Source organism: Rhincodon typus, chromosome 6, assembly GCF_021869965.1.
Source record: "Rhincodon typus isolate 14 chromosome 6, sRhiTyp1.1, whole genome shotgun sequence".
In the NCBI taxonomy this organism is placed as follows: Eukaryota; Metazoa; Chordata; class Chondrichthyes; order Orectolobiformes; family Rhincodontidae; genus Rhincodon; species Rhincodon typus.
The window spans coordinates 3736230-3758670 of NC_063337.1; the positions used below are offsets into that span (position 1 = coordinate 3736230).

General features: G+C 44.7%; 1 protein-coding gene across 1 annotated transcript in view; it reads left to right on the plus strand.

Moving 5' to 3' along the window:
• arrb1 (arrestin, beta 1) overlaps positions 1 to 22441 on the plus strand; it is a 110953-nt gene that overhangs the window by 67973 nt on the left and 20539 nt on the right. The window contains exons 3-10 of the mRNA XM_048597860.1: positions 9537 to 9597; positions 11768 to 11812; positions 14713 to 14909; positions 15697 to 15756; positions 17459 to 17526; positions 18803 to 18938; positions 19931 to 20015; positions 21269 to 21341. Coding sequence (XP_048453817.1) covers positions 9537 to 9597; positions 11768 to 11812; positions 14713 to 14909; positions 15697 to 15756; positions 17459 to 17526; positions 18803 to 18938; positions 19931 to 20015; positions 21269 to 21341 — 725 coding nt within the window. The remainder of the gene's footprint in view (positions 1 to 9536; positions 9598 to 11767; positions 11813 to 14712; positions 14910 to 15696; positions 15757 to 17458; positions 17527 to 18802; positions 18939 to 19930; positions 20016 to 21268; positions 21342 to 22441) is intronic.

Consider the following 22441-nt stretch of genomic DNA (forward strand, 5'->3'; position numbering starts at 1 on the left):
GCTCTTATGTTAAAGAACATCTGCAGCCTCATGTAAATATATTTCAGTGACTCACCATCAAGTGCAAAAAGTTATATGGCTGACCTTTTTATTCTTTTTTTAAATTCACTCATGGGATGAGGACGAAGCTGGCTAGGCAGCATTTATTGCCCATCCCTAATTGCCCAGAAGGCAGACAAGAGGCAATCACATTGCTGTGAGTCTGGAGTCACATGTAGGCCAGACCAGGTAATGATGGTAGTTTCCTTCCCTAAAGGACATTGGTGAACCAGATGGGTTTTTCCAACAATCAGAAATGGATTCACAGTTATCACTAGATTCTTAATTCCAGATATTTATTGACTTCAAACTGGACCATCTACTGTGGCGGGATTCGAACCTGGGTCCCCAGAACATTATCTGGGCCTCTGGATTAACAGTCCGGTGATAATACCATTCCATCCCTGTTTGAGCCAGGTTTCATTGTGGGATCTGTGTTCCTCCAGCTCCACACTGTTATCTTCATTGTGGGATCTGTCTTGTCCAGTTGTACCATTGGCTGGGATCATACGACTTGTAAATCCCTATGTGGCAGCCTTCTATCTTGTCAGAACATGGTCTGTGCGGTGTCAGTCGTGTGCTAAACATCGCCCCCTGGTGAGATTCAGGAACCCTGCTGTGGTGTGGCAGGATCCCCACCGTATTTGCTAGGGTGGGGGAAGGTGCAGGATTTACTCATCTTAGTTTTTTCTGGGCTCTCTTCTCAGCCAGCAGAGATCACAGCAATCAACAAATCTCTCCCAGTGACATTGTCTGCCATCTTCCTAGTGTTGTTGAAAGAAGCCAGAATTGGAGGTGTACGGAGATCTCAGAGGAGTGAGAGGCTGATTGCAGAGATGGGGAGAGAGCAAGGCCACGGAGAGATATTAAGATCATAGGAATTTTAAAATTGAGGTACTTCCAGACCAGGATAAATTCGCAAGCCTAGAGGAATGAGTGACAGTGCGGGCTCAGATTGGCACAAATATGAGGCCAGTTAGGGAAAGGAAACAGTTTCCCCACACACTAAGATAACAAGATGTAGAGCTGGATGAACACAGCAGGCCAAGCAGCATCAGAGGAGCAGGAAGCCTTCCTGCTCCTCTGATGCTGCTTGGCATGCTGTGTTCATCCACCTCTACACCTTGTTATCTCAGATTCTCCAGCATCTGCAGCTCCTACTATCTCCCCACACACTAACCTCATTCTAATGAATCTCACACTCCCAGATCGTGTTTCATTAACAACAATCTCCAAGTGTTTTGTCGGGGAATGCGAACGTCACGATAATGTCATCTTACAGCTCAATGAAACACCATTCCAAACGTGTTAATTGAGTAAAAACCGAAAGAACTGCGGATGCTGTAAAACAGGAACAAAAACAGAAGTTGCTGGAAAAGCTCAGCAGGTCTGGCAGCGCCTGTGAAGAGAAAGATCGGAGTTAACATTTCAGGTCCAGTGACCCTTCCTCAGAACTGAGGTGTTAATTGAGACCATGGAGAATGATTCCTCACAGCCAAAGTGACAAATGCAAGCTTGAGTTCCAATTACAAATCCAACGCAGTTACCATTAGAACCAATGCGTTCATGTAGCATCTTTTGCAATCTCAGTGTGTCCTCAAGCACTTACTTTACTCTTTCATGGGATGTAAGTGTCACTGGAAATGCTATCATTTCCGAACATAGGAACAGGAGGAGGCTATTCGGCCTGTCAAGTCTGTTCCACCATTCAATGAGATCATGGCTAATCTGTGGCGTAACTCCATATACCTGCCTTTGGTCCATATCCCTTAATAATTTTGCTCAACAAAAAATTATCTATCTCAGAATTAAAATTAACAACCGATCCAGCATCCACTGCCATTTGTGGAAGAGAGTTCTAACCTCTACCACCCTTAGTGTGTTGAAGTGTTTCCTAAAATCTCTCCTGAATGGTCTGGCCCTAATTCTCAGTCTGTGCCCCTAGATTTAGAATCACCAATTGTGAAGACATTGATCAGATCACCCCTTAACCTTCTAGATTCTAGAGAAAACAGGCTCACCCTGATTTCCCTTGAAATGAGTGGATTCTTCGGCCATTTAGGCAAGACTCAAACGTCAATCACACATGACAGACGATGAGAAATGTTTGAAGTGTAGTGTTAAGATGTCACTACTGGACAGGTCACGGTCCAGAATAAAATCTGACTGATAGATCATATATTTGAGTTAATCTAATGCGTGGTTGCTCACTGAAACATAAGCTCACAAAGTAGATTTTCTTTGACAATAAAACAAAAGTTAATAACAAAAAAGAAAAGAAAATTGAAACATATCAAGTCATCCCAGGTTCAAGTCCCACCTGCTCAAGAGGTGTGTAATAACATCACTGAACATGTCGATAAGAAAATATTTCAAATACTCAAACCACATCTATTCCCCATCAGCATCACTTTAAGGACTCAAATCCAGAAATGTTAACCTGGTCTGTCAAGTCTTTAGGTTCAACTCAACTGTTTCTCTCCAGTTCTGCCCTGTGAACTGTGAAATTGTCTTGCATATACAGTCACAAAACTGAAAGCTTAGACTTTCTCAGTCTTTTAATAACCTGCCAATTTCTAACCAAACACTCCTGGTCAGGGGGTTTCACAAGCTGAACCTTTACACCAAGATAACTGATCTTGCCGTAATCTGTCCAAAACTCTTTTCTAGGAGAGAAACTATATTTGCTTCTGAACCCAGTCGTCTCCTCCAAAAACCTCCCTAACACGTTCACTCTCTGGGTTTTGCTAAGATAAATTCAATCTTTGATTATTTTAAACCAAAAGCAAGCTAATGCCTTTCAATGTTAATTCTGCCTCTGTTGTAAACACTGCAGTATCAATAATCTTCCATTAATACTCTGGGTGATTTACAGTCACCTCCTCTCACATTCACTGGATTAGGTCATAGCTCTGGAAGGACTCTCTGACCTTGTTTCATTTTAAATGCTTCACAAAAGTAACCATCACCCATATGCCACTAATTTGAAATCCAAACAATAAAACAGAAATTAATATATATCACACAACTTTCATTACAGTCATTACTGTTGTAATCTGTGACGTGTGGCAGCCTATTTGCACACAGCAAGTTCTCATAAGAAGAAACTAGATAATAGCAATGAGATCTGCTCTGTTTGCAATGTACATTGCTGAGTGCACAGCATGCTGGAGAGCATGCCTCCCCTTTTTTTTCCAATACTCAGAAGGTATTCACCTGAGAGGGTACATGGAGCTTTATTACGTCTGGTTGTAAAGTCAATACCTCTGACAGTGTAGCAACTGCACTGGAACGTCAGACTCACTTTTAACAAGTAAATAGTGTGGGATTTGAAACCAGAAACTTCTGACCCAGAGGTTACTTACAATGGACCTTCTCTTAGATTATCATTTTCCAAGGCTTGGAAGGTGATTGTTTTGTGTCCCTCAAAAGCGGCACATGAATTTATAATAGAAACCTTCTCTATTTTATTACCTAGCAATAGTACCAAACACTCCCAGGACAGGGATACCATGGAATTAGATACAGAGCTAAACTCCCTCTACACTGTCCCCATCAAACACTCCAGGACAGGCACAGCATGGGGCTAGATAGAGTGTAAAATACCCTCAACACTGTCCCGATTAAACACACCCAGTACAGGGACAGCATGGGGTTAGATACAGAATAAAATACCCTCTGCACTACCCCTATCAAAGACTCCTAGGACAGGGATAACACGGTGTAGAGTTGGATGAACACAGCAGGCCAAACAGCATCAGAGGAGCAGGAAGGCTGATGTTTCGGGTCGAGACCCTTCTTCAGAAATGGGGGAGGGGAAGTGGATTCTGAAATAAATAGGGAGAGAGGGGGAGGCGGATAGAAGATGGATAGAGGAGAAGATAGATGGAGAGGAGACAGACAGGTCAAAGAGGTGGGGTTGGAGCCAGTAAAGGTGAATGTAGGTGGGGAGTTAGGGAGGGGATAGGTCGATCCAGGGAGGATGGACAGGTCAAGGAGGCGGGATGAGGTTAGTGGGACGGAGATGGGGGTGGGGCTTGAGGTGGGATGAATGGTTAGGGAGGTGGGGACAAGCTGGGCTGGTTTTGGGATGCGGTAGGGGAGGGGAGATTTTGAAGCTTGTGAAGTCCACATTATTACCCTTGGGCTGCAGGGTTCCCAAGCGAAATATGAGATGCTGTTCCTGCAGCTTTCGGGTGGCATCATTGTGGCAATGCAGGAGGCCCAGGATGGACATGTCATCCAAGGAATGGGAGGGGGTGTTGAAATGGTTCGCGACTGGGAGGTGTAGTTGTTTGTTGCGAACTGAGCGTAGGTGTTCTGCAAAGCGGTCCCCAAGCCTCCGTTTGGTTTCCCTGATGTAGAGGAGGCCACAACGGGAACAGCGGATACAGTATACCAATTAGCAGATGTGCAGGTGAACATCTGTTTGATGTGGAAGGTCTTCTTAGGGCCTGGGATGGGGGTGGTGGGGAGATGTATGGGCAGGTGTAGCACTTGCTCTGGTTGCAGGGAAAAGTGTCGGGTGTGGTGGGACTGGAGGGGAGTGTGGAGCGGACAAGGGAGTCACGGAGAGAGTGGTCCCTCCGGAAAGCAGATAAGGGTGGGGAGAGAAAAATGTCTTTGGTAGTGGGGTCAGATTGCAGATGGCGGAAGTGTCGGAGGATGATGTGTTGGATTCGGAGGTTGGTGGGGTGGTACATGAGGACGAGGGGGATTCTGTTTTGGTCGTTATTGCGGGTAGGCGGTGTGAGGGATGAGTTGCGGGAAATGCGAGAGACACGGTCGAGGGCATTTTCGACCACTGTGGAGGGGAAGTTGCGGTCCTTGAAAAACGAGGACATCTGGGATGTCCGGGAGTGGAATGCCTCATCTCGGGAGCAGATGTGGCGGAGGCGAAGGAATTGGGAATAGGGGATGGCCTTCTTGCAGGAAGGTCGGTGAGAGGAGGTGTATTCTAGGTAGCTGTGTGAGTCGGTGGGCTTGAAATGGATATCGGTTTCCAGGTGGATGCCAGAGATGGAGACAGAGAGGTCCAGGAAGGAGAGAGAGATATCAGAGATGGTCCAGGTGAACTTAAGGTTGGGGTGGAAGGTGTTAGTGAAGTGCATGAACTGTTCGAGCTCCTCGTGGGAGCACGAGGCGGCGCCGATACAGTCATTGATGTAACGGATGAAGAGGTGGGGGGATAGGGCCAGTGTAGCTTTGGAAGAGGGATTGTTCCATGTATAAGGACAGGGACAGTTTGGATTGGATACAGAGTAAAGCTTCTCTATATTGTATCTGTAAAACACTCCGAGGACAGCTACCTCATGAGGTTAGATACAGAATAATGCTTCCTCTACAGTGTCCCCAACACCCTCTCCCAGGACAAGGACAGCACACAGTTAAATGCATCAAGCTTTCCTTTCTGTTGTGATTTGAGTTTCATGCCAACTAAGAAAGCTACCTGAAGCTCCCTTTGGTATCAAGCATCTTGATGGGGCATGAATAATTTTGGAGGGTGGTGGGAGTCACATTGGGAACTGAGCAGTCTAAGAGAGATTGAAGTAAATTGTGAAGGTTAAGAGATTCAGAGTTCTGTGCAAAGCCACTGCACTGCCTGGGAAGCAATCAAATAGACTGGTGCAATGTTGGCCTTACTCTTGGGAGAGCTAAACTACAAAGTAGCTCAGGAAGTACTTCAGTTGCACTGAACCATAGTCAGACCCAGTCAACTGTACACTGTCTGTACCAATGTACCACTAAGATTTATTATTCAAACATTTCCTGTTCACAATGTGTTTTAGAGCAAACAAATTTAATCTATTATCTTTCTGATAATGTGTAAATGCAATTCCATTTGAAACCATCTCAAAACCAGGTGTAGTTATGGAAAGGAACAGGTTTGATAGGCAGAATTAACAAGAGCCCTCTGGATGGGTGAGATTCCAAGGGGCCCAGTGAATCGCATAGGAAGTCATGTGTTGGACAGACTGGGTTGTTTCCACTGGAATTTAGAAGAGTGAGGAGTGACTGGATTGAAGTTTATAAGATCCTGAATGGTCTTGACAATGTGGACATGGAAAGAATCTGGGAAATAGGTAATAGAACTGGTGCGGGTACAATGGGCTGAATGGTCTCCTTCTTCACTGTAACCGTTCTGAGAAGATATTTCCTCATATGGGTCAGTTCAGAGTGAGGGGCACTGTTTCAATGGAATCACCCTTTCAGGACAGAGATAGGAACATAGAAAGTTAGTAAATAGGAGCAAGAGAAGATCATTTGGCCCTTTGAGACTACTCCACCATTCCATATGATCATGGCTGATCACCCAACTTATTTCCCTGTTCATGCTTTCTCTATATACCCTTTGACCCTATCAACTATAATTATAGAATCCCTACAGTGTGGAAACAGGCCACTCAGCCCATCAAGTCCACACCAAACCTCCGAAGAGCATCCCACCTAGATCCACCCCCTTACGCTATCCCTGTAACCCTAATTTCCTTTGGCTAATCCACCTAGTCTACACAGTCCTGGACACTATGGGGTAATTTAGCATGGCCAATCCACCTTAACCTGCATATCTTTGGACTGTGGGAGGAAACCAGAGCACCCAAAGGAAACCCACGCAGACACAGGTAGAACGTGCAAATTCCACACAGTCACCTGAGGGTGGAATCAAACCTGGGTCCCTGGTGCTGTGAGGCAATAGTGCTAACCACTGTGCTGTCCCATATATCTAATGCCTTCTTGAAAACATATGTTGTTTCAGCCTCAACCGCTTTCTGTGGCAGAGAATTCCACAGGCTCCCCACCCTCTGGGAGAAGATATATATCCTCAATTCAATCCTCAATAGTCTACTGTACATCCTTAACCTGTGACTCCTGGTTCTGTACTCCCTGGGTCATTGGGAACATCCTTCCCAGATGAAGGGAATTCTTTTCCTCCCTTAGGGGATTGTGTGACTTTAGAAATACCCTGCCTCAGAAGGTGATGTAGATGAGATTATCAAATATTTGAAGGTGAGGGTGCATTCATTTTTTCAGAAATCCCAGGGGTAGATGTGAATGTGAAATCTGGAACGTTAACAGTTCAACCATGGTCATATTGAATGGTAGATTCAGCCTGAAGCGTTGAATAGTCTATCTCTGCTCCTAACTTCTGTGTCTATCAGTTGGACTGATGCCAACTTTGCTGTGTTTAATGATTGGTGGGAAGGGGTCATTATGGGGAAAGCCCCTCTCCAATGGTGGGGAATGGACCAATTGTCAAGGAGCCTGTCAAAACTAACTACCGCCTCAATTTTGCCAGACTCTCGTGGGGCTGCCCTGCATCTGTCAGCTTTACCAGTGGCCTAGTGGGCAGTCCTTTGTCCATAGACACTCAATTCAGGGACTCTGCACCAGAATGTGGCCTGCCTGCTGAATTCTACACCCTTTGCCCTGCATCTGAGCACCCACCTCCCACACCCCATTCCTCCCCACACACCCTGTCGTCAGTGGCCTCCATTACACAACCCCAACCTTCCTCAGCTCGAACATCAGAACTAGGAGTAAGTCATTTAGCCCCTCGAGCCTGATCCACCATTTATTACAATTGTGGCTGATCTCATCTCGGCCTCAACTCCACTTTCCTGCCTGCTCTCCATAACCCTTTAACCCGTTACTCATTAAAAATTTCTCCCCTCCTTACATTTACTCAGTGCCCCGGCATCCGCCACACTCAATGACTTGGACTCCTCAGCCCTCTGCAGCAATGAGTTCCACAAATTAACCACTCTGTGGTTGAAGAAATTCCTCCTCATCTCAGTTCTAAAGGGCCATCCGTTCGTTCTGAGACTATGCCTTTAGGTCCTAGTCTCCCCTACTTCACCACATCCGCTCCGTCCAGGCCTCTCTGTATTCTGAGCCAACGCTCCAGGAGACCAACCAATTTCACACCCAGATGGAGCCCATACCATTTTACTCCCTGCTTGTTAACTGACAGGTTGAGCCTCTGGAGAAATAAAAAGGTGAATGAATGCTGACAGAGGTGGCAAAAAAGGCTTGAGAGGGTAGAGTTTGAAAAAATGCCTCCATTCCACATGGACTGCAGCGGTTCAAGAAAACAGCTCACCATCACTTTCTCAAGGGGCAACTAGGGACAGGCAAGAAATGCTAGACCAGCCAGCGACATGAGGGAATAAAAATGAAATAAGATCAGCACTAGGGGAACCATGAATGTAGAAGAGTACCTCATAAATCAAACCAGCATCATAAAAACCCTCTTGAGCAAGCGAGTGGTGTGAATTTGGAACTCGCTACCACAGAGAATGATTGAGGTGAATAATGTGGATGTGTTTTTGGAGGAAAGCTGGGTACACACATGAGGTAGAAAGAAATAGAAGGCTATGCTGGTAAGATGAGATGAGGACTGGCCTGTGGAGGCCCATGTGGAGTATAAGCACTAGCACAGATCATTTGGGCCAAGTGGCCCCGTTGTTTGATGCATATGCTGTGTAATTTTATGTAATTATTGCATTGAATGTAACTTTGAGTATTGCTGACAAAGGAAACGCACTGTCAAAGTTTTTCATCTTGCTCATGTCAGGATCCCAGCAAAACACCAAATTTCAGAGGGAGCAACAATTCATAGTGCATGACAAAAAGGTGTCAATTTGTTGCCTTGTTGACTCAGATTAGTCAAGACGTTGCCATAGAGAATGCACATAAAAATTATAGCCCCCCCCCAGGTTTTTGTTTGATTCAATAATGATCCAATGCCTAGACCACGAGACCGTAAGGAATAGGAACAGGAATAGGAACATTTAGCCCCTTGAGCCAGCTCCATCATTCAATAGGATTACAGCTAATCCGACATTCCTCACACCCACTTTCCTGCCCTTTCCCCATAACCCTTGATTCCCTGACTGATCAAGATCTATCTCAGTCTTAAATATACACAAGGACTCTGCCCCCACTGCTCTCTGTGGCAAGGAGTTCCAAAGACTCTCAACCCTCTGAGAGAAGAACTTCCTCATCATCTCAGTCTTAAATTGGTGCCTCTTTATTCTGAGGCTATGCCCTGTGATCGTAGACTGTCAGCATTTTCCCTTAAGAATCCTATATCTTTCAATGAGATCACCTCCCATTCTTCTAATGTTCCTTTATCCTACAGTGAACGGCTCCATGCTTATGATTGTATGAGCCTGCTGTCAAGTAGGAATTTTATTTTGAATCTAAGAAACAATGTTAAATTGGTTGTTACTGTAGTTCTTTTCATACATGGAGTTATTCAGCCAATACTGTCACATTCCAACATTAGAAATTATGTTCCGAGTTTTTGCAAGCACAGGCTGGTTGGGTCCAGTCAATACTCTGCTTGTTGTGAACAGCCAAAGGGATATGCTATTTGATACAATCCACACATCCCAGGGACTCATAACTTTGACAGTGCATCGCTGCCTCCAGCAATATGCCGATTCTGTGAAACCAAGGAAATATAATCCCTTGCTTCTCTTACCACTTTACAGCTCACCGTCTACCTTGGGAAAAGGGATTTTGTCGACCATGTAGACTTTGTGGAGCCTGTTGGTGAGTGCACCAATGCAATACACGCACAAAATAATCAGAATAGACTGTGGACTGGCTTCTCGTGCTGGCCTCACCACCAAGTGTCTGATTTGCTTTGGACAGGAACACACTCCCCTTTGAGGCAAAAGAACGTGGGTTCAGGTTCCATTCCAGAACGTTAGGCATCAAACCAGGTGCCAGAGCAGTACCGAAGGAGTGCTGCATTATCAGCTTAAGTGGTCCATTGGATGAGAGATTACATGAGGTCATGCACACAGAACCCCCAACCCTCTCCACCATCCCTCCCCCTCAGATGGGATGTAAAATTCCGTGGCCACAATTGCAAAGTGCAGGAGTTCTCCTTATAGAGTCGTAGAACAGCACAGCACAGGTGGAGGCCATTCAGTCCAACAAGTCAATGTTGTCTCTTTCAAAGCCATCCAGTTAGATTTAGAGTTGTTGAGGTCTACAGCACAGAAAAAAGACCCTTCAGCCCATCAAGTCTGTGCTGGTGAAATGCACCTAACCGTTACATCCTTGGACACTTAGCATGGCCAATCCACCTAACTGGCACATCTTTGGCAGCTAGTTAGTCTTTTGAGTCCGATATGATTCTTCTTCATATGAGCTGATGGAATTGGCGCTGAAGAAAGCCATTCAGCCCGTCTAAACTACACCACCTTCAATAAGATCATGGCAGATCCAATTGATCTGTCCACTTTCCTGACTACTGCCCCATATCCTTTGGCTTCCTTGTTGGTCAAGAATCTGACTGTCAACATGAGAAATATTCCAGGAGCATGTCTCCACCACTCTCTGGACCAGAGAGCCTCAGGCAGACAAACCTGCTGAGATTTTCCTGCACTGTTGAATGTACCTTCAAAGATGCGGATAGATTGATGAAATTGGGAGTGTTCTCCTTGGAGAGGAGATTGCTGAGAGGAGATTTGATCGAAGTTTTCAAAATCATGAGCAGGCTGGATAGAATCAATGGGGACGAGCTGTTTTCTGGCTTGTGAAAGGAGCAAGAACAAGACGGAATTGACTTAAAATGATGTGCAAATGAAGCAAGGATGATGTGAGAAAAAATGTATTCCCCCGGCGAGCAGTTAGAATCTGGAATGAACTGTTTGGAAATGTGGTGGGGGCAGGGTCAATTGAGGCATTCAAGAAAGGCATTGGATGGTTATTTGGATAGAAATGGTGTGCAGGGATATAGAACATAGAACATAGAACATTACAGCGCAGTACAGGCCCTTCGGCCCTCGATGTGGGGATATTGACATGAGACAGTAGAACTGGAAAGGCACAATAGGCTGAATGGCCTGTTTCTACGTCACAACAATTCTGTGGTTTTGTTACTGGTTTCACTGGATTTTAAGAATAATGTGAGACAAATTGCAGGAACCCAGGGATGTTTCCCATTGCATCGCAGTTGAAGTTTCCCTAGAGCCCCGGCCAAAAGCGGATTCCTTCACCTCCTTGCTGCTTGTGGGATCTTGCTGTGCATGGAGCAACTGACAACTTACTGTCTAGATCCAGTACTTTGATGGTAAAATGATTAATCAGAGGTGGATATCCTTTAGGCACCCCCGAGAGGAAAAAAAAATTACTTCTCACGACCTCCTGATGTGTCAAAGTGCTTCACAGAGAATGAGGCACACTTTCAGGTGCACTCTCTGTGGTAGTGTGGCAAACACTTTGCACTCAGAGGGCTCATAAAAGCAACAACTTTATAATGACCCATGTCCTTTGGTTGGGGGATGAATATTGACCAGCGCATGAGGTAGAGGAATCCCCTGCCCAATCCCGATTTGTGGAGACATTGCCATGGAGAATGCAATGATTTCAAGTTGACTGACAGTTAATTTCCAAACTTGGTCTAAATTTGCATCTGCCAGGCTGACTCTGATTGCACCAATTAGATGATGACTGACAGTTAACTGCCAAGCATTGTCTACATGTAAATAGGTGGATAGAGTCAGTGAGGGGGAGAGAGTGTACACAGGGCTGTGAGAGAAGATTAAAGTTGCTGACCTGTCACCATGATGCCCATCTTTTACTTCTGTGCAAGACAGCCATGTGAATGATGTGGGGAGATGAAATTGAGCTACATGAACGCACCTTTTAAGAAGCATTACCATTAGCATTCAGCAGTAGATTGTGATAAGTATCTTCTTTCTTTCTGCAGATGGTGTTGTCTTGGTTGATCCAGAATATCTGAAGGAAAGGAAAGGTAAGGATTGTGGTTGCTTCTCCAACAGATATCGAGTTTCTGACTTGCACCTGTGTCCAGGAACCAACTGTGAGACACATACAGATCAACAGACATCAATTCATTCATTGGGGATAAACAGTGCCATACATTCTGATGTTTTACTTGAATCCTTTTGAAGATTATTGTTTATACAGAGATGACATGCCTGGTTCAATCCTGGAGGTAAGCACAGTGGCCCAGTGGTTAGCACTGCTGCCTCACAACGCCAGAGACCCAGGGTCAATCCTACCCTCAGGCAACTGTCCGTGTAGAGTTTGCACATTCTCCCCGTGTCTGCGTGGGTTTCCTCCGGGTGCTCCGGTTTCCTCCCACAGTCCAAAGACGTGCAGGTTAGATGGATTGGCCATGCTAAACTGTCCCATGGTGTCCAGGGATGTGCAGGCTACATGGATTAGCCGTGGGAAATGCAGGGTTGCAGAGATAGGGCACACGGGTGTGGCTGGGTGGGATGCTGTTTGGAGGGGTGGTGTGAACTCGATGGGCCAAACAGTCTGTTTTCACGTTGTAGGGATTCTAAGTGAATATAGGCCCATTAGAGAGTGAGGCTGGAGAAATAATATTGGGGAGCCAGGAAATGGCAGAAGAGCTGAAGAAATACTTCGTGGTGTAGGACCCTAACAGCATTCCAAAAATTCTAAATATTCAAGGGTCTAAAGACAGGAAGAAATAAATACAGCAACTATCACTAGAGAAACAATGCTAGGGAAACTAATGGAGCTGAAGACTGATAAATCCCCTGGACCCGAAGGGATGTGTCTCTGGATATTAAAGGAAGTAGCTATAAAGATAGAGTCCTAGAGTCATACAGTAAGGAAACAGACCCTTGGATCCAACCAGTCCATACCAACCATAATCCCAAACTAAATTAGTCACACCTGCCTGCTCCTGGTGCATATCCCACCAAACATTTCCTATTCATGTATCTATCCAAATGTCTTTTAGCTGTTGTAATTGTATCCATATCCACCACTTTCTCAGGAAGTTCATTCCACATGCGAACCATCCTCTGTGTAAAAGGTTTGCCCCTCATGTCTTTAAAACTTTCTCCTCTCACCTTAAAAATATGCCCCCTAGTTTTGAACTCCCCTACCCTAGGGAAAAGACCCTTGCCATTCACCTGATCTATACCCCTCATGATTTTATAAAACCTAAAACACCCCTCAACCTCCTACGCTCCAGTGTAAAAAATGTCCCGGCCTATTATTATAATTCAAACCCTCCATCCCTGGCAACATCCTGGTAAATCTTTTCTGAACCCTTTCCAGTTTAATAATATCCTTCCTGTAGCAGGGCGACCAGAACTGTACTCAGTATTCCAGCAGAGGCCTCACCAAAGCTCTGTACTACCTCAGCATTATATCTGTGGTGTTTTCCAGTTTACACAAACTAGAAAACTCTGAAATTCAAAATGACGTGGTCCCAAGCATTTTGGACCGGAGTGGTTACAGTATAATGAAAACAGTTGAAAACAGATAGTTGTTGGGCACAGAATCAGCAAGGAAATCAATTGAGTTGAATTACAATACAGGAAATACAATGGCGCCACATTGATGCACTGGTAGCAATCTTCCCAGAATCCTTACATTCTGTAAAAGTCCCAGAGGATTGAAAAACTGCCAATTAACACCCTTATTTATTTAGAGCCCCAATTGGGTGGCACGGTGGCTCAGTGGTCAGCACTGCTGCCTCACAGCGCCAGGGACCCAGGTTCAATTCCACCTTCAGGTGACTGTCTGTGTGGAGTTTGCACATTCTCCCTGTGTCTGCATGGCCCCCATCTGGGTGGTCCAGTTTCCTCCCACAGTCCAAAGATGTGCAGGCTAAGTGAATTGGCCATGCTAAATTGCCCATAGTGTTCAGGGATGTGTAGGTTAAGTGAGTTATAAGAGGATGGGTCTGGATGGAATGCTCCAAGGGTCGGTGTGGACTAGTTGGGCCAAAGGGCCTGTTTCCACACTGTAGGGATTCTATGTGAATTATTCTCTGTCCTATGGTATAGTTACTGTTTAGCGACTTTTAGACAACTCCCAATAATATCTTTCCTCCCTTTATTATTTCGAATCTCAACCTATATGTATTCTGCATCATCCAATCCAAGATTGTTCCTTGCTACCATACATATTCCATTTCTAAGTACTAAGAAGATGACACCAACATTCCCTTCTTGCCAAGTTTGAAAAGTTACATATACCAGCTTTGACTTCTTTGCAACCATAATGCAACCATTATAAAATCTGACCCATTGACCTCTTCCTGTGCCATTAATTTATTCATTTTCTTTTGAGTACTGTGCACTTTCAAGTCAAGAGCCATCAATTAGCCATTTTACCATCTTTTCCCACATCTGCTTTGTTTTTAATGCTTGTACACTGTGTCCCCTCCTACTGCGTGTCATGTCAAAGTATCTGAGTATCATGTCAAAGTATTTTCTCTGCTTCAGACATGTGTCATAACACATCTCAACAGGTTGATTTAAAACAAAAAGAAACCACACAGGGCTGTGGGGGGGTGATTAAATGGGTGGGTAGGGTCAGTGATAGGGTGGGGGAGAGTGTACACGGGGCTGTGGGAGGGGGATTAAATGGGTTTGTAGGGTCAGTGATGGGGGGAGAGTGTACACGGGGCAATGGGAGGGGGATTAAATGAGTGGGTAGGGTCAGTGATGGTGGGAGAGTGTACACAGGGCAGTGTGAGGGGCATTAAATGGGTGGGTAGGGTAAAAAAGGAAAGGTAGACCCAGTGTCTTGGAAATTTGAAACTTGATGCTCAGGACATTGCCTGATGGCTTGAGAGATTGTGACAACCCTGTTTATATGAGGATATTCGAACCAGCTAATAGTTCTGTCTGCTCTTCACAGTCTTTGTCACTTTGACCTGTGCCTTTCGATATGGCCGTGAAGATTTGGACGTGTTGGGCCTGACTTTTAGGAAGGATCTCTTTGTCGCCAATGTTCAAGCTTTTCCACCCATAGTGGAGGAGAGGAAACCATTAACCCGGCTCCAGGAACGTTTGATCAAAAAACTGGGAGAACATGCCTATCCCTTCACATTCGAGGTTCGTGCTCTGAATTTCAGATTCTAACTACGAGGGCAGGAGCTGTTACAGAGTGAGGTGCTGAGCTGGTAAAGAGGCTCAAACCATTGTGCATTATTCCATGAGAGTCTTGCTGAAGAGCAGCAACAAATTACATTTATATACCGCCGCTTACAAAGGCCACATATTTCCCCCGCTTGTACCGCCACTTGACAATGGTTCTGTCTCAGCTCATCTGCTGCTGAATCTGTCCTTGGCTACCTCCTGCCTGGTCCCCCACAATCTACGCTTTGAGGGTGTGAGGGGAGCATGGTGATTGGGGGAGGGGGTGGATTTTGCGGCCCGTCCCATCCCCAAACACCTGAGGCCAGAATCAGTGAAAGAAAGGAATACTGGAGGGTTGGTGGCTGGGTGCTGGATAGGCAGGGGAGAAGGGTAAGACCGTGAAGGGGATTGAAAACAAGGATGAGAATGATAAAATTGAAGTATTGTGATCTTTCGTGAACTTTTCAGTTCAGTTTATCTTCAGCGGAAATGTAAAGATGGGCTGTAAAGAGAAATCGATTGGATTTACCCTAGCTGAGGTGAAATTGTTGCTTTCGGTGTATCTGAGGTGATTAAACACACTCACATCTTGGGTTTCTCGAAGTTACTCGTGCTGTGGGTAGAGTTGATGTTCTGTTCTCGCTGATGTGTGTGCACCATTTACCCGCTGACTGTGTGATGGGAGCTGTCGTGCAACAGCTCAGGCACATTCAGGCAGACAATGCAGATACTGATGGGAAGACCGTTACTCTCTTTTTTCCAGATTCCTCCTAACTTACCTTGTTCAGTCACGTTGCAACCAGGACCTGAAGACACAGGAAAGGTATAACTTCCATCTGACCTGCAGTTTACTTCTTTCATTATCTTCTTTTCTTCATGCCTCTTCTTTCAACCCCCATCTTCTCTATTTCTCTTTCTCTCCCTTTTCATTTCACTTTCATTCAGTGCCCTTTTCTATTTCATCTATTTACCTCATTTAAGTCCCTTATTTGCAGAATGGGACAGAGAATATATTGTGGGTGATTAAAACCTGCCCAACCACCTCTTCATCATCTTACCCCAAACCCACCCACCTCCTCATATTACCCAACCCCACCCACCTTCTTCCCATATCCTCTAACCCACCCACCTCCTTCCATAGCCTGCAACCCCATCCATCTCCTTTCCATATCCTCCAACACCACCCATCTCCTTCCCATATCCTCTAACCCACCCACCTCCTTCCATAGCCTGCAGCCCCACCCATCTCCTTCCCATATCCTCCAACCCCACTCAGCACCTCCCCATTTTCCCCAACGTCACACAGTTCCTCATCATATCCTCCAACCCCACATGCCTCCTCCTCGTATCCTCCAACCCACCACCTTCTCTCCATATTCCCAACCCACCCACATTCTTCCCATATCCTCCAAGCCCACCCACTTCCTTCCCATACCCTCCAACCTCACACCCTCCATATTCCCCAATGTCACACAGTCCCTCATCATATCCTCCAACCCCACCCACCTCCTCCCCATATCCGCTTACCTCACCCAACTCCTTCCCTTATCCCTCAATACCCAACTACCTTCACGCCATAACAGACCAATTAATGTTAACAAAACGTCCTAACTTTTCCATTCTACCTCCTTGTAAATTATCCCAAGTGGCCTAGTTATCTTTAATAAGGGGAGGCAGTAACACAGGGTAATGTCACTGGTATTGTCACTGGATTGATAATCTAGAGTCGCTGGTTAATGTTATACGGTCATGTGTTCAAATCTGACCACAGCAAAATTAGAAATTTAAACTCCATTAATAAAACTGGAATTAAAAACTAGTATCAGTGATGATGACCATGGAAAAAGACACATATAGTTCACTGATGTCCTTTAGAGATGGAAATCTGCCATTCTTACCTGGTCTACATGTGACTCCAGACCCACAGTGATGTGGTTAACTCTTAACTGCCTCTGAAATGACCGAGCAAGTCACTCAGTTCAAGTGACAGGCAATGCTGTACCAGCCAACAGACCCCAAATCCCAAATCCTAAATCCCATATGTACCTGTATGTCTTATTTCGTGGAGGAGGTGATGTAGTGGCACTGTCACTGGGTTAGTAATCCAGAGGCTGTGGTGACATGAGTTCAAATCCCACCATGGGAACTTGTGGAATTTAAATTAAATTAGTAAAACTGGAATTGAACATTCGTTTCAATGATGGGTTCACGAATATATTTCTGCCATCCTGACCTGGTCTGGTCTTCATGTGACTCCAGACCCACGGCAATGTGGTTGTCTCTTAACTGCCCTCTGAGGTGGCCAAGCAAACCACTCAGTTCAAAGGGCAATTAGGGATGAGCAATAAAATGCTAGCCAAATGCCATTGCCTCTTTGTAAAGGAGACCTGCCTCACACTGATCAAGGATGATGAGACCTTTCATTGCTGCAGTCCCACTAAGGGACCATTTTGTTGCAAAACCTTTTGAATGCAGCTTCCACTGGCTAACATTCATTGTGGGTTTCCCTCCTTCGCTTCACAAAGGCTTGCGGTGTGGATTTTGAGGTGAAAACGTACTGCGCCGAGAACTTGGAAGAGAAAATTCATAAAAGGTAGGGCCGTTTATACTTCCATCTTTTAGTTTACTCTTCCTTCGCTGTGGGAAAAGAAATTGGAGGGTGTGTGGGGTTTAGGGGTAGTGGGGGAGAGGAGGGGAGGGGATGGTGATGGTGTGGAGAACCACAACTTTGCACAAAGTGCTGATTAGCTCCTGCTCACTCGGCCAATAGACTTTAGTTCAAATGAGCCCACACTGTAGGAAGTGATGATATTCTCGGAGGAGAAGAGAAAGGTACCACAGGGACCCACTCTCCTCACTATCATTCAAATGCAATCTTGCTGCAACAGAAGAGGCCATTCCACTTCACAGACGGGGTAAACTTGGGAAGGATGTTCATAATGATTCGGGGAGTCTAGAACCAGGGGGTCATTGTCTGAGGATACGGGGCAGGCCACTTAGGACTGAGGCAAGCAGAAATGTCTACACCCCAGAGAGTGGGGAGCCTGTGAAATTCTCGGCCATAAAAAGCGGTTGAGGCCAAAACACTGAATATTTTCAAGAAGGAGAATACCAGAGCTAAAGGGATCAGAGGGTATGGGGAGAAAGTGGGAACAGGGAACTGAGTTGGATGACCAGCCATGATCATATTGAATGGTGGAAGAGGCTTGAAGGGCTGAATGGCCTACTCCTGCTCCTAGTTCCTGTATTTCTATATTTCAGTCCATTGTGCCTGTAGCTGGATCTTTGTAATCCCAGTCTTGCCAGGCCCCCCACCCTCATCTCATTGCCATGAGAGAACACATTGCCCCTCATCAGTTTGGTATTGTTTATATAATGGGTCACTGTTTTAAAAATAAGGTGTGGTCCCTTTAAGACAGAGATGAGGTGAAATTTTTCTGACAGTGGTTCATGTGACTTTGGAAGTGTCTTTCTTGAAAGGTGGTGGAGCCTGAGGCCATTTTTGAAGCAGAGGTGGCTAGATTCTTGGTAAAGATGGGGGTCCAAGATTATTGGGAGTAGGTGGGCACATGAGGTAATCACATCAGTCACAATCTTATTGAATGGTGGAGCAGGTACAAGGGGCTGAATGGCCTACTCCTGGTCATAATTTGTTTGCTTTTCTGAATGTGTAAGGCAGAGAAAATGAGTCCAGAGGTTTCAAAAGGTGATTACACCCAACCCCACTCCTAAAACCATACCTTCCTCCAAATTATCCCTCATTCTCTCCTGCTTTGGACTGAGAGATACCGCTCAGTGCTCCTGGTTTGTTTTCTGTTGGTTATCACTGAATTTATCTGGATCAATCTCACGATACTCTCTGCTGCCAGGAACTCGGTGAGGCTGGTAATTCGAAAAGTGCAGTACGCTCCGGAGAAACCTGGTCCACAACCAATGGCTGAGACCACCAGGCAGTTCCTCATGTCAGATAAACCCCTCCACCTCGAGGCATCGCTGGACAAAGAGGTGAGAGACCACAGGATAACGAGAGACACTGTGGCTTAGAGTTACGAGAAAGGTGACTTAAGAGTCTGCAGTCTTCTTTCAACCTATATCTGAGAAAAGACCCTTTATCTCACCCAGGTCTCTGTTATTCCATTAGTTCCCAGGTGTCTGTTATTCCATGTAAAAACTATCACCCTGAACCTCTCGATTAGATTCCAGACTATAACTCACTCCCAAGTATCTGTTATTCTAAACATAAAACACCCGAACACCTTGACTAGATTCCAGTCTGTAGCTCACTCCTGGTATCTATTATTGTGTACATAAACCACCCTGAACCCCTCAATTAGATTCTAGTCTGTAAATCACTCCCAGGCATTTGTCATTCTAAATATAGACCACCCCAAACCCCTTGATTAAATTCCAGACTGTAACTCACTCTCAGGTATCTGATATTCTATATATAAACCCCTAAACCCTTCAATTACATTCCAGTCCACATCTGACTCCCAGGTATCTGTAATTCTATATATAAACCACCTTGAACACCTTAATTAAATTCCAGTCTGTAACCCATTATCAGATTTCTATTATTCATATATATAAACCCCCGATCCCCCAATTAGATTCCAGTCTGTAACTCCTCCCGGGTATCTGTTATTCTGTGTATAAACCACCCTAAATCCCTTGATTAGATTCCGGTCTGTAACTCACTCCTGGGTATCTGTTATTTGATGTAGTTTTGTGTTTTTAGCCATCTATCATCACTGTGTGATTTCCATGTTGACTTAAATGGTTGACCTGGGAGAACTGGGGATCTTTGTGTCTCCAATTCAATGAACAACAATCCCTAACAGAATATCATGTCTCTAAATCATAAATATAGCTCATCAGACAATACTTTTAATGCAGCGAATGCACTCTCAAACACATAATCTTGATGACAGGCCTGAGTCACCCCATACCTCAGAGGATTCTGTGTTTTAAAACCTGTGAACATTTTGCCGTTCCAGATTTATTATCACGGAGAACCTATAAATGTCAATGTCCATGTGACTAATAACACCAACAAGACCGTTAAGAAGCTAAAGATTGCTGGTAGGTGACCCCCAGGAAGTGCTCATTCTAACAACACCCTTGACTCTCAATATTACTTTGAGAGTGAATTGCTTTATTGAAATGCTGACCAGCAACCCCTCACCAGGATCTATCACTGATGGGACTAGAGTTCTGTTCTTGCCACAGATTTGTTTGGAAGATGTAATTTTCAAAAATTGCCCTTCTGGATTTTGAATGGGGCTTCAAATGTGTCAAGAGGAACTGAATCTTGCTGAAGAGAGACTTGTTGATACTGTTCATCTTCCATTCATCAGGAGTGATGCAAGAATTTGTTTTATTATTTTCTTGTGGCACATGGGCATTGCTGGAAGACCAATGTGTGTTGTCCATCCCTAATTGCCCCCTGAACTGAGTGGCTTGTTTGGTCACATTGTTGTGGGTTTTTTTTTTAATTCATTCATAGAAATGATAGGCATTTATTGCCCATCCCTAATTGCCCAGAGGGCAATTAAGAGTTAACCACATTACTATGGCCTGGAGTCACATGTAGGTCAGACCAGTTAAAGTTAGCAGATTTCCCTCCTAAAGGACATGAGTGAACTGGATAGATTTTTACAACTATCTATGATGATTTCATGGTCACCATCGCTGAGACCAAAGTCCAATTCCAGATTATGAATGAAATTTAAATTCCACCAGCTGCCATGGTGAGATTTGAACCCGGGTCACCAGAGCTTTGAACTTCGGGATGACTGGTCCAGTAACACTATGTTTTGGGAGAGGAGGTGGGGCAATGGGAATGTCACTAGACCAGTCACAAGCCCAAACTATTCCACATCCAACTCATCCCGAGTACGCAAAATTTCCATTGATCACATCAATTTATAATGCAGGAGGAAAGGGGTCTCCTGTTATAAATTGTTGTGATGGCTTGAAATTTGGCATTCTTGCATTTGTCCTGATGAGCGCAAAATGAAGAACTTTGGCAAAATGTATCCCCCTTCAGCATTAATTCGGTGACAATTAATTTGTACAGTGCCAATAGTTTTAGAAGGCCACAGCTTTAACCTGAAGGTGGGTTTTAGCTATGAACTCATCCTCTATGTTGCAACAATCCACCAGCCCTCATGGCCTCAAATAGCAATCTTGGGATTGAGACACATCAAGGGTGTGCCTGATTGATGCCCTTGGATTCTGGCAGGGGTTAGCGCAGAAAGTGAGAGCGAACACGAGACAGACAACCAAGACTGCCATTCTGTTTCTTTCTCAAATGTGCCTCTGTTGTTTTACAGTTCGTCAGTATGCCGATATCTGTCTGTTTAACACAGCTCAGTACAAATGCCCTGTCGCAACAGCAGAAGCAGAGTGAGTAAAATATTACCACACTATCCGATCATAGAATCATAAGATAGATGTGGACCATTTGGCCTGTTGTTCCTGCTTTTTGTAACGACAGCTTTATTTAGTCTTACACACTGCTTTTTGAACCCCCACAAGTTCAGGCATGTGTCCAACTCCCATTATTTATGGCTTCAGCATATACCAACTCTTTAAGTCAAATGTTTCTAATCCCAACAAGTGCATGTAGAAACATTCCTCCTTGTAGTGTTCAATGCTTCAGTTGTTCTGTGTTTGATTATGTGAGTCTGCTATCTGATCTATGTTCACTGCATTTGTTTGGTTAAGCCTGGATGTTGACTCAGAACAAAGTAAATCAGCACCATGGAAGCAAGTAGGGGCTGAACTTTGAGGATGGTGCAGACGTTATACAGGACTCTGTAAATAAAGCTCCTGCACACTTAGAAACTAGATTCACCTTTACATTGCTCTGAGGAAAATCAAATATATGAAAACATACAACACTCCTCAGCTCCCCTCTAAATCCTTAGCCATTGATTTTAAATCTGTACCTGTATGGTTATTGAGGGCAGTGAGTGTGTAATCAATAAAAAGGTACCAATGCTATCAAGCACTCATCATCTTCCTATCCGCAAACCTTGATTAGTTGCCTCTTAACCTTTACTTTTCCAAGGACAGGCCAAAACTTTCTTCTCATTATTGAACTCCTTATTGTTCTGAATAGCAACCTCTTCTCTTTTCCTTTCTGAGTTACTTAACTCTTTCCTGAAGTCTAACAGCCAGAATTGCCCACAATATTTCAAATTCCCCGATAAATCTTGTCTTCATTCCAACCAAATCTTGTTTATCCATTATCCATGTTTTGTCACTGACCCCCATTCACCCCCAAGTTTCAAAGTGTAAGGTGGAAAAATGTGAACTTATCCACTTAGGCAGGACGAATAGAAGACTAGCATACAATTTAAATGGAGAGAGATTATACAATGCTGAGGTACAGAGGGATCTGGGTGTTCTGGTACATAAATTGCAAACTATAAGTTTGCAGGTACAGCGAATGATTAGGAAGGGAGATGGAATGTTATTGTTTATTGAAAGGGGAATGGAAA